This window comes from Aotus nancymaae, unplaced genomic scaffold, assembly GCF_030222135.1.
Source record: "Aotus nancymaae isolate 86718 unplaced genomic scaffold, 86718_ANA_hifiasm-v0.15.2.pri h1tg000049l, whole genome shotgun sequence".
Classification (NCBI taxonomy): Eukaryota; Metazoa; Chordata; class Mammalia; order Primates; family Aotidae; genus Aotus; species Aotus nancymaae.
Genome location: NW_026988463.1, coordinates 31,985,311 through 31,998,555, shown reverse-complemented (window position 1 = coordinate 31,998,555; position 13,245 = coordinate 31,985,311). Strand labels below are relative to the sequence as shown.

General features: G+C 36.0%; 1 protein-coding gene across 3 annotated transcripts in view; it reads right to left on the bottom strand.

Moving 5' to 3' along the window:
- Positions 1–6,101: 6,101 nt before the first annotated feature.
- The window catches only part of LOC105718433 (zinc finger protein 724-like), a 41,656-nt gene continuing 34,512 nt past the window's right edge, over positions 6,102–13,245 (bottom strand). For all 3 annotated transcript variants that reach the window (XM_064362775.1, XM_064362773.1, XM_064362774.1), the window contains exon 4: positions 6,102–7,983. In XM_064362775.1, coding sequence (XP_064218845.1) covers positions 6,593–7,983 — 1,391 coding nt within the window. In that variant the 3' untranslated portion in view covers positions 6,102–6,592. The remainder of the gene's footprint in view (positions 7,984–13,245) is intronic.

The window sequence follows — 13,245 nt, the reverse complement described above, 5'->3', positions numbered from 1 at the left end:
AAGGAGAACTAAAAAATACTGCTGAAAGAAATCAGAGATGACATAAATATTAATGGAAAAGCATTCCATGCTCATGACATTGAATAAGCAGATTAAGTGCTATTTCTATCAAACTATCAATTCCATTTTTTATACAATTAAACAAAACTATTCTAAAATTTATATGAAAGAATGAAACAGTCCAAATAGCCAAGGCAACTTTACACTAAAAGTATGAACCTGGAGACCTCAAATTATCTGAGTTCAAACTGTACTACAAGCTACAGTTACTAGTATAATATGATTCTGTAACAATTATATATATATATATATATCTCCCTGGAACAGTTGAGAGAGCCCTGAAATAAAGCTACACTTCTACAGCCAACTTATTTTTGACAAAGTCAACAGAAATAAATGAATGGGAATTAATCCAGGTGAATAAACAGCCATGTTGCTCACACAAAGCCTGTTTGGAAGTTCTCTTTATTCAAAGCACATGTTTTTCAACAAAAAGCAACATCCTAAAATCAGTAGGATTTCTATACACACACTAACAACTATCTCAAAATGAAATTTAAAAACAATTTTATCCACAATAACTGTAGTAACTGTATTTTGAAACAAATTCAACCAAAAAGTTGAAACACTTTATATTATACTCAAAAGAGTATCAAATAAAAAATTAAATAATACACACATGGAGAACTATTACACATTAATTAATTGGCATTAGTATTCTTAAATATTTCTATTACACATAATGATCTACAGATATAATGCAACCTCTATCAAAATACTAGTAACATACTTAAAAAGGTGACAGTTCCTTAGGGAAAAGACAGTATCTTTAATAAATGGTGTTGAGAAAACTTTATATCCACATGCAAAGCAATAAAATAAGATTCTCATCTCAGAATTTAAAATAAAGTAGTTACTTCAATGTAAGGCTGGAAACTCTGAAACTACTACAAAAAATACAGACTAAAAGCCTGATAACATTGGTTTGGAAAGTGAATTTTTAAATTTAACATAAAAATCCCAGGAACAAAAGAAAAAATGGATGAGTCAGATTATTTCAAAGTAAAAACCTGCTGCACAGAATCTGATACAATCAACATTATGAGATGATTGAACAATGGGAGAAAATATTTGCAAATTTTGTGTGTGACAAGAAGATAATATAAAAAATATGCAAAAAACTCAAATGGCTACAAAACAGAAAACAAATAGCTATGAGAAGCAGGCTTTATTTTTTCAGATGGAGTCTCACTCAGTCTGTTGCCCAGGCCTGACTACAGCAGCACAGTCTCAGCTCACTGCAACCTACACCTCCCAGGTTCAAGTGATCCTCCTGCTTCAGCTCCCCCTAGTGGCTAGGATTATAGGCATGCACCACCATGCCTGACTAATTCTTGTATTTTTAGTAGAGATGGGGTTTTGCTGTGTTGGCAAGGCTGGTCTCAAACTCCTGACCTCAGGTGATCCACCCACCTTTGCCTCCCAAAGTGCTGGGATTACAGGCATGAGCCACCATGCCAAGCTCAGGCTTAAATATTTTTCAAGAAAAGACATGGCCAAGAGATAAACTGAAAAATGCTCAATGTCAATTATTGTCAGAGAAAGACAAACAAAAAATGCCTATGAGATATTTATAAAATTTACCTATGAGAAAAACAAAAATACTAAAACAAAAAGAAATACCTATGAGATATTTAGGTAAAATAAAAAGAAAACATTGGTAAAGATGTAAAGGAAATGCTTACACACCATTGGTCTGGATGTAAATGAAGACAACCATAAAAAAAAATAGAAATTTCTGAAAAAAAATTAAAATTGAACTACCATATAATCCAGCAATTGCACTTTTAGATATATATTCAAAATGAGAATGAAGAAATACTTGCACTTCTCTGTTGTTTGCAGCACTCTTGACAATAACCCAAATATGGCAGCAACAGTTCAACATCTAATACAGAAGTGAATACAATATGCTATATATAAAAAATGGAATATTTTTTACTTTTTAAAAGAATTCTATTATTTTCAGTCACATGGATTAACCTGGAAGACATTATATTCATTGAAATAAGCCAGTCACAGAAAGACTAGTATCTCATGATTCCACTTACAAATATATTCTTAAAAAACTTAATCTCACTGAAGTACAGAATAACATGGTGACCACCAGGTGCCAAGGTAATTAGAAGAAAAGGGAGGTTGGAAAAATGTCTGTTAAATAATACATAATTATAGTTGTATAGAGAAAAACAATTTCAAGAGATTTATTGTACAGCTTGATGACTATAGTTCATAAAAATGTATATGTATTTTTGAAAAATGCTAAGACAATGCCATGTGGTCTCACCAAAAAAGCTAACTCTGTTAGTTAACGCATTTATTACACAGGGCTAAGTATTCGTCAATGTATATATACTTCAAAATATCATGTTTTAAAAAGTAAGTACCCATTTCATGTCAAGTTAAAAAATGTGTTTTTAGAATTGTATAGGAAGTTAACAATATTTCAAATATGATCTGTATTTGTCATAAACTTGACTGAATTATATTAACCATATATAGCTTTGTGCTATTCTGTCATTTGTCAATTATAACCATAGAAACTTCAATACTTAACATCATGCCCTGGACCTTGCACACTGCCTGGAAGAAGCCAATTTACTTTAGGATTTTAACGTTAAGTTGGGGCACCTGAAGTGTCTGGTGCTAATGCTAATGATATAAAAGACAGTAAAAAGACAGGTGATCCCATGACTGCTGGTGGTCCCATGACTGGCCACTCTGTGAACATACTAAACAAATTTGCATGCAGAAAAACAGAAAATATTTTAATTCAAAAACTAGCATAATCTCCACATATTTTCCAGAGAAAATAACCAAGGAGCTGGCTACAGATAGGTGACTAAGTATAAAAACTATATGCTGAACTTCACCTCCCAAAAATATATATAAAATAACAGTGAGAAATTCCTACAAATTATAATATCAATATAAAAATTCAAATTTAAAATCTACAGAGGTTATTTTATTATTTGGCAATCTGTAACATTCACACTTAAATATAGAGATTTTGCATGAAAACATAAGATGTGCCATAAGCATATCATGAAACATTAAAAATTTATTACCATCAACTATTAGAAATTTAATTGTAAAGATATATTTCATATTTGACACACTTTCTGTAAGAATCTTCTAAAATTTTTCTTTTACAAAAAAATGCTAAGTAATTTAATTATCTCCCCCTGTGAATAGTGTATACCCTTTATCTGATGTCAAAGTTATAGTGACAAGCAAACTCTCCAGTTAAAACCAACTTTTACTGCATTAAAAGTTTCGGGCCAGGCACAGTGTATCATGTCTGTAATCTCACCACTTTGGGAGACCAAGGTGGGTGGATCACCTGAGTTCTGGAGTTTGAGACCAGCCTGGTCAACATGGAAAAACCTCACCTCTACTAAAAATGCAAAATTAGCTGGGCATTTTGGAACATGTTTACAAGCCCAGCTACTTGGAGGCTAAGGTAGAAGAAAACCCCAGGAGGCAGAGATTTTGATGGGCAGAGATCATGCCCTTGCACTCCAGCCTGGGCAACAAGAGAAATACTCCATCTCAAGAAAAGAAAGACAAAAACAGAAACAATTTTCTCATCAAAATCTACAAAGTACCATGTGAAATGACATGACATAAAAATGAAAGTGAGAAAACTGTAGCCATAACATAGAAAAAGAAGGTCTGTGATGCATATATAGTTAAAATACACATAAGAAGAAAAACAAAACTGAAAATAATCAGAAAAAAAAAAAGAAGCAGAATTTCTCTTTAAATTCAGCAAGTGTCTGCTTTGCAGCCTGGAAAAAATGTTCTCTCCACATGAAGGAGCAACATTATTTCTTTACCATTGATATTTTCCATATCTCACTTGAGCTGGCAAACTAACTCCAGCAAAAATACTTATGGCTTATTATGGAGCATCTGTTACATGAGAAGCAGTATCATGTTTGTTTGCTACATTTATATATGAAAACATTCTCACTGGGTACAGTGGCTCACACCTGTAATCCCAGCACTTCTGGAGGCTGAGGGTCGGATCAATTAGGTAAGGAGTTCAACACCAGCTTGTCCAACATTGTGAAACTCTGTCTCCAATAAAAATACAAAAATTAGGTTGGTGCCATGGCAGGCACTTTTAATCCCAGCTACTTGGGAGGTTGAGACAAGAATTTCTTGAACTTAGGAGGTAGAGGTTGCAGTAAGCTGGAATTGAGCCACTGTCCTTCAGTCTGGGTGACAGATAGAGACTCCAGCTCAAAAAAAAAAAAAAAACCCAGAAAGAAAAACCTAAAATCCTCATGATTCATGAAGCCTCCCAAGTAATTCCCTGAATAAATTGGCTTAACAGATAAATTTACTTATGCCAATTATAAGAAGTTAAAGGAACAATAACTAAAGAAGAGTAGGCTTGTAGAGATTTCTCCAATTGAAAACAATAAAATGCTCTGAAAACAACACAAAACAAACAAAAAAACATGAATTAGGAAATTACATCTAAAAATTATTTTGTCTGACCTACAACATTTTATGAAAATTATCTACTAACTGGCTTACAATGAATACTTCTTATACCATAAAACAAAAAACTAATTATAAGAAACAGGAAAAGTATGGGTCTGTACAATAATGAATTAAATAAAAAATAGAGTATAGATTTGCATTCAGCATTCTTGAGGTTTTTAGTTTTCTAGTAAACTAGTCACCGTATTGTTTTGTTTCAATATTGCTCTTTGAAAATTGGTAAAACTCATACACACAAAAACACACTTACTCTACAATTCTATTACACTTAAGATATTTCATTAGACTAACATGTATATATTTAACTGTATGTGAATCAAAACTAAAAGTCTGTATGTGTAGGCAGTTCACATGTTCAAAGAAAAATATATAACAAATTTTTTAAAATACTTGAGACATAGAAACATATGAATTTTATATACACTTCTATATAATTTTTATTATGACCATAAAAATACAATATGCCACATGAAGTAAATTGTGAGTTGAATTATTATTCACTTTCCAAAAATAAATGTGTAAAGTTTTTAAATGAAAAAAGTATCCTTTGAATGCAACTACAACTCTCCAATTCTCTTTTCTTAAAGTTATATAGAAATAATTTATCTAACATCTTTAGTTTTGGATAATTTCTACACTCAACATTCCAATTTAGTGTAATGCCTGAAGGGTCAGTGTCTTAGTTTTTTCTACTGTGAATTATTGATGTTGACATAGACTTAATTTTGAAGTAAATGTTGTTTTCATAGTTACTGCATCTGTAAACATATATTTTATGATGAACTCTCTGGTGTTTTCTTGGCTGTCATTTTTGAACAAGACTTTTAGCTAAATTCATTACTTTTATTAGGTTTTTCTCCAATATAATATAAATTCCCTGATGTTGAATAAGTTTTGAGAAACTGCTTCAGGCTTTTTTTCTAATACAAAATCTGTACAATAACATCATGAAACAAGTAATGGTACTACAACTCTCTTTATATTTGTAATGTTAGTCTTCAAAATGAATGCTCTTCTTCACTTTAACGACTTATAATTTTCTCAAAGCCATTTTGACAGTAACTGCACTTGCTATGTTTTTATTAAGTATAAACTCTTGGATGTTGAGTAAGATATGAGCAGGTATCAATGGCTTTTCCACCTTTTTTTATATTTGTAGAATTTTTCTCTAGTATAAATACTTTCTCATGCAATAAAATGTGAATACTAGTTAATTGTTTTGTCACATTTTTCAAACATGTAGTTTTCTACAGTGTGAATGATCTTACCAACAATCAAGAGTGACAACCATTTAAAGGCTTTGACACATTGTTCACATTTCTGGGGTCTAGGACCATTATGATTTATTTTATATTGTGAAAAGCATTGTCCCAACTTTTAGGTTTGTAGAGTTTCTCTCCAATATAAATTGTGTCTGCTAAGAATTAAGGAGTTGTAAAAGGTTTTGACACATTCTTTATGATAGTAGGATTTCTCTCCAGTATGAATTGTGTGTAGTAAATGTTGAGAGCTTGTTAAAGTCTTTGTCACATTTTTCACATTTGCTTGAATTCTCTCCAGTATGAATGACCTTATGTTTAGTAAGGGTTAGCAATATACTAAGGGCTTTGTCACATTCTTAACATTAGTAGTTTCCATCCATTATGTATTATTTAATGTTCTGTAAGGTGTAAGAACTAGTTAAAAACTTTTCCACATTTTTCAAAAGTATCAGGTTTCTCTCCAGTATGAAGTTGCTTATGGTTAGTAAGGGTTGAGGGCTTCTAAAAAGCTTTCCCACATGCTGTAGCATGAATTATTTTATGTTTACTAAGTGCTGAGGATTCACAAAAGCCTTTGCCACATTCTTCACATTTGTATAGGGTTTCTCTTCAGCACATATTCTTATGTTCAGTAAGGTTAGGAATACACAAACGCCTTTGCCACACCACTCACATTTGCAGGATTTATCACCATTATTAATTGCCTAATGTTTAGTAAAGTTTGAGAAATGGATAAAAGCTTTGCCACACTCTTCTCATTTGAAGGGTTTCTCTCCACTATGAATTCTCTTATGTGTAATAAGTGTTGATGAAAGGTTAAAAGCTTTGCCACATTCTTCACATTTGTAGGGTTTCTCTCCGCTATGAATTCTCTTATGTTTAGTAAGGTTTGAGGACAGGTTAAAAACTTTGCCACATTCTTCACATTTGTAGGGTTTCTCTCCACTATGAATTCTCTTATGTTGAGTAAGGTTTGAGGACAGGTTAAAAGCTTTGCCACATTCTTCACATTTGTAGGGTTTTTCTCCAATATGAATTCTCTTATGTTGAGTAAGATGTGAGGACCGGTTAAAAGCTTTGCCACATTCTTCACATTTGTAGGGTTTCTCTCCACTATGAATTCTCTTATGTTGAGTAAGGGTTGATGACCTGTTAAAAGCTTTGTTACATTCTTCACATTTGTAGGGTTTCTCTCCACTATGAATTCTCTTATGTGTAGTAAGGGTTGATGAAAGGTTAAAAGTTTTGCCACATTCTTCACATTTGTAGGGTTTCTCTCGACTATGAATTATCTTATGTTTAGTAAGGTGTGAGGACCGGTTAAAAGCTTTGTTACATTCTTCACATTTGTAGGGTTTCTCTCCACTATGAATTCTCTTATGTTTAGTAAGGTTTGAGGACCAGTTAAAAGCTATGCCACATTCTTCACATTTGTAGGGTTTCTCTCCACTATGAATTCTCTTATGTGTACTAAGGGTTGATGACCAGTTAAAAACTTTGTTACATTCTTCACATTTGTAGGGTTTCTCTCCACTATGAATTGTCTTATGTGCAGTAAGGCTTGAGGACCAGTTAAAAGCTTTGTCACATTCTTCAAATTTGTAGGGTTTCTTTCCTGGATGAATTATCTTATGTCTAATAAAGTGTGAGAACTGGTTAAAATCTTTGCCACATACTTCACATTTGTAGGATTTCTCTCCACTATGAATTCTCTTATGATTAGTAAGTTGTGAGGACTGGTTAAAGGCTCTGCCACATTTTTCACATTTGTAGGAATTCACTCTAGCATGAATTATTTTATGTTGAATTAGATGTAAAAGCAAGCAAAATGATTTGTCACATTTTTCACATTTATAAGTGTTCTTTTTAGCACGTCTTATCTTAGATTTATTTGAATATGAAAATACAGGAAAGACTTTTTCGAATTTATAACATAGAAATGTTTTGCTCTGGGTAGCTGTCAAACATTTGTGAAGTTTACTATAAACACTTTTGTGCATTTTACAATCATCCAAACTTTCACTGTATTTTCTTAGTGGTAAATTTTCATCCCCACAGTTTCCATATCTTCTCATTAACACTTTTTGAAATGGTTCTTTTATATCCTGCTCTGGCCAAAGGTCTTGGGCAAAATAAGAACACATAGCTGAAAAGAAAATAAAAATAACAAATTACTGGTGACATGATCCAAGATGGCCGGTTAGGAGCAGCTCAGGATTGCACCTCCCAGGGAAAGCACAGAGGGTGAGTGGATGCTGCATTTCCAGATGGATTTTTATCACCACAGACCAGGAGATTCCCAGGTGGAGGAGCCGCATGGGTCCCCAGCATGGCTGTATTGGCCGGTGCAGCTGTTTTGCTGGCACCCCGGTGCAGCAGTTCCTGGAGCAGAGTAAACGGGACTGGGCCCACCCATTAGCCAGCAAGTGGAGCTCGGGGAAGGCAGAGTCACTCACTCATCTGATTGAAAAAAAGGGGACTGAAACAGGGAGCCAGGTCAGGAGATTCCCAGGCAAAAAAGCACCACGAATTTCAGTGCTGCTGTTTCAGCCAGCGCAGTGGGTCGCTGCATGGGAAATCACACGGATCCCAGTGCCTTTTCAACTGGCGACTATAACACCTGGGAGAGAGCCGACCATTCAACTAAAAAAAAAAAAGGTTCTGAGGCAGGGAGCCAGGTGATCAGGCTCAGCTGGTCCCACCCCCACCAAAAAAAACACACACACACACACACAAAAAAACAGCAATTGGAAATGCTCTCAGTTGAAAGTTTAACAGCAAGCACAGCTGAACCTGGAATGGTCCAACTCTGAGGGGAAGGGGTGTCCGCCATTACCTAGGCACTCCACAACTATGGAGGCAATCTGCCATTGCTGAGGCATCTTGCCATTGCTGAGTCAACCCGCCACTGCCGAGGCAACCCACTATTTCAGAGAGAGTCCATCATTACATAGGCAGACCACCATTGCCGAGGCAGTCCTAACTACACCCATATAATCAGTACTGCAGGGAAGTTCACACAGCAGCTGGGCGGAGCCCACAACAGCTCAGTGAAGCCTCTGCAGGCAGACAGTGACTAAGCTGCCTCCTTGATGGGCAGGGCAGCCCTGAAAAAAAAAAAGGCAACAGCACAGTGGAAATGCATAAATAAAGCCCTAACTCCCCGGGACCGGACACCTGGGAGAAAAAAAAGGTTTATGAGTTATGCTGCAGCAGACTTAAATGTACCTGCCCAGCAGCTCTGAATGAACAACAGAGCTCACAGCTCAGCACTTGAGCTACTATAAAGGACAGACTCCTCAAGCAGCTCCCTGACCCCCACATATCCAAAGAGTCACCGCATAAAGGAGAGCTCAGACTGACATTTGGCAGGTATCCTTCTGGGACAAAGCAGAAGAATAAACTGGTAGCCAGCCTTACTGTTCTGCAGCTGATGCAGGTGATCCCCAGGCAAGCAGGGCCTGGAGTGGGCCTCAGCAGTCCTACAGCAGAGGGGCCTGACTGTTAGAAGGAAAACTAAGAAACAGAAGTAACTTCATCATCAACAAACAGGATGTCCACTCAGAGACCCAATCAGAAAGTCAGCAACTACAAAGAAGACAGGTGGATAGATCCACAAAGATGGGAAGAAACCAGTGCAAAAAGGATGAAAACACCCAAAAACAGAACACCTCTTTTCCTACAAGGGATCACAACTCCTCACCAGCAAGGGAACAAGACTGGATGAAGAATGAATGTGATGAAATGACAGAATCAGGCTTCAGAAGGTGGGTAATAAGAAACTTCCATGAGCTAAAAGAACATGTTCTAACCCGATGCAAAGAAACTAAGAATCTTGAAAAATGATTTAATGAAATGCTAATGAGAATGTACAACTTAGAGAGGAATATAAGTGAACTGATGGAGCTGAAAAATACAACACAAGAACTTCAAGAAGCATGCACAAGTTTCAACAGACGAATTGACTAAACGGAAGAAAGGATATCAGAGGTCGAAGATCAACTCAATGAAATAACATGAGAAGGCAAGATTAGAGAAAACAGGGTAAAAAGAAATGAACAAAGTCAACAAGAAATATGGGACTATGTGAAAAGACCTAATCTACATTTTATAGGTGTACCTGAATGTGATGAAGAGAATGAATCCAAGCTGGAAAATACTCTTCAGGATACTATGCAGGAAAACTTCCACAACCTAGCAAGGCAGGCCAATATTCAAGTCCAGAAAATACAGAGAACACCACAAAGATATTCCTCAAGAAGAGCCATCCCAAGGCACATAATCATCAGATTCACCAGGGTTGAAATGAAGGAGAAAATACTAAGGGCAGCCAGAGAGAAAGGTCAGGTTACCCACAAAGGGAAGCCCATCAGAATCACAGCAGATCTCTCAGCAGAAACCGTACAAGCCAGAAGAGAGTGGGGGTCAATATTTAACATCCTTAAAGAAAAGAACTTTCAACCCAGAATTTCATATCCAGCCAAACTAAGCTTCATAAGTGAAGGAAAAATAAAATCCTTTGCAAACAAGCAAGTACTCAGAGATGTCATCACCACCAGGCCTGCTTTACAAGAGATCCTGAAAGAGGCACTACACATAGAAAAGAACAACCAGTACCAGTCACTCCAAAAACACACCAAATGGTAAAGAGCATCAACACAATGAAGGATCTGCATCAACTAATGGGGAAAACAGCCAGCTAGCATCAAAATGGCAGTATCAAATTCACACATAACAATATTAACCCTAAACATAAATGGATTAAATGCCCCAATAAAAAGACACAGACCGGCAAATTGGATAAAAAGCCAAAACCCATCGCTGTGCTGTATCCAGGAAACCCATCTCACATGCAAGGATACACAAAGGCTCAAAATAAAAGTATGGAGGAAGATTTACCAAGCAAATGGAGAACAAAAAAAAGCAGGAGTGGCAATTCTCATCTCTGATAAAATAGACTTTAAAGCAACAAAGATCAAAAGAGACAAAGAAGGACATTACATAATGGTAAAAGGATCAATGCAACAAGAAGAGCTAACGATCCTAAATATATATGCACCCAATACAGGAGCACCCAGATACATAAGGCAAGTTCTTAATGACTTACAAAGAGACTTAGACTCCCACACAATAATAGTGGGAGACTTTAACACCCCATTGACAATACTACACAGATCAACGAGACAGAAAATTAACAAGGATATCCAGGACTTGAACTCAGACCTGGACCAAGCAAACCTAATAGACATTTACAGAACTCTCCACCCCAAATCCACAGAATATACATTCTTCTCAGCACCACATCACACCTACTCTAAAATTGACCACATAATTCGAAGTAAATTACTCCACAGCAAATGCAAAAGAACAGAAATTATAACAGTCTCTCAGACCACAGAGCAATCAAGTTAGAACTCAGAATTCAGAAACCAACCCAGAACCTCACAGCTTCATTGAAACTGAATGACTGGCTCTTGAATGTTGACTGGATAAACAATGAAATGAAGGCAGAAATAAAGATGTTCTTCGAAACCAACGAGAATGAAGACACAACATACCAGAATCTCTGGGACACATTTAAAGCAGTCTCTAGAGAAAAATATATAGCAATAAGTGCCCACATGAGAAGAAAGGAGAGATCTAAAATTGACACCCTATCCTCAAAATTGAAAGAGCTAGAGGAGCAAGATCAAAAAAACTCAAAACCTAGCAGAAGACAAGAAATAACTAAGATCAGAGCAGAACTGAAGGAGATACAGACACAAAAAACCCTTCAAAAAATCAATAAATCCAGGAGCTGGTTTTTTCAAAAGATCAACAAAATAGACAGACCACTACCAGATTAATAAAAAAGAAAAGAGAGAATAACCAAATAGATGCAATAAAAAACAATAAAGGGGATATCACCACAGATTCCACAGAAATTCAAACCATCATCAGAGATTATTACAAACAACTCTATGCACATAACCAAGGAAACCTGGAAGAAATGGATAAATTCCTGGACACTTGCCTCCTCCCAAGCCTAAACCAGGAAGAAGTCAAAACCCTGAATAGACCAATAACAAGGTCTGAAGTGGAGGTAGCAATTAAGAGCCTACCACCCAAAAAAAGCCCAGGTCCAGATGGGTTCACAGCCGAATTCTACCAGACTTACAAAGAGGAGCTGGTACCATTCCTTCTGAAACTATTCCAAATAATCCAAAAAGAAGGAAACCTTCCCAAATCATTTTATGAGACCAACATCATCCTGATACCAAAACCCGGCAGAGACTCAACAAGAAAAGAAAACTACAGGCCAATATCCATGATGAACATAGATGCAAAAATCTTCAATAAAATACTGGCAAGCCGATTGCAACAGCACATCAAAAAGCTTATCCACCATGATCAAGTAGGATTCATCCTGGGGATGCAAGGCTGGTTCAACATACACAAGTCTATAAATGTAATTCACCACATAAACAGAACCAAAGACAAAAATCACATGATTATCTCAATTGATGCAGAGAAGGCCTTTGACAAAATTCAACAGCTCTTTATGCTAAAAACCCTCAATAAACTATGTATTGACAGAATGTATCTCAAAATAATAAAAGCTATTTATGACAAACCAACAGCCTATATCATACTGAATGGGCAAAAACTGGAAGCATTCCCTTTGAAATCTGGCACTAGACAATTATGCCCTCTCTCACCACTCCTATTCAATATAGTACTGGAAGTTCTAGCCAGAGCAATCAGGCAAGAAAAAGAAATAAATTGTATTCAAATAGGAAAGGAGGAAGTCAAATTGACTCTATTTGCAGATGACATGATTGCATATCTAGAAGACCCCATCATCTCAGCCCAAAATCTTCTGAAACTGATAAGCAACTTCAGCAAAGTCTCAGGATACAAAATCAATGTGCAAATATCACAAGCATTCCTATACACCAATAACAGACTTAAAGAGAGCCAAATCAAGAATGAACTGCCATTCACAATTGCTACAAAGAGAATAAAATACCTAGGAATACAACTAACAAGGAACGTAAAGGACCTCTTCAAGGAGAACTACAAACCACTGCTCAACGAAATAAGAGAGGACACAAACAGGTGGAGAAACATTCCATGTTCATGGTTAGGAAGAATCAATATCATGAAAATAACCATACTGCCCAAAGTAATTTACAGATTCAATGCTATCCCCATCAAGCTACCAATGACATTCTTCACAGAACTGGAAAAAACCACCTTAAACTTCATATGGAACCAAAAGAGAGCCCGCATAGCCAAGTGAATTCTAAGCAAAAAGAACAAAGTGGGAGGCATCAGACTACCAGACATCAAACTATATTACAAGGCTACAGTAATCAAAACAGCATGGTACTGGTACCAAAACAGAGATATAGACCAATGGAACAGA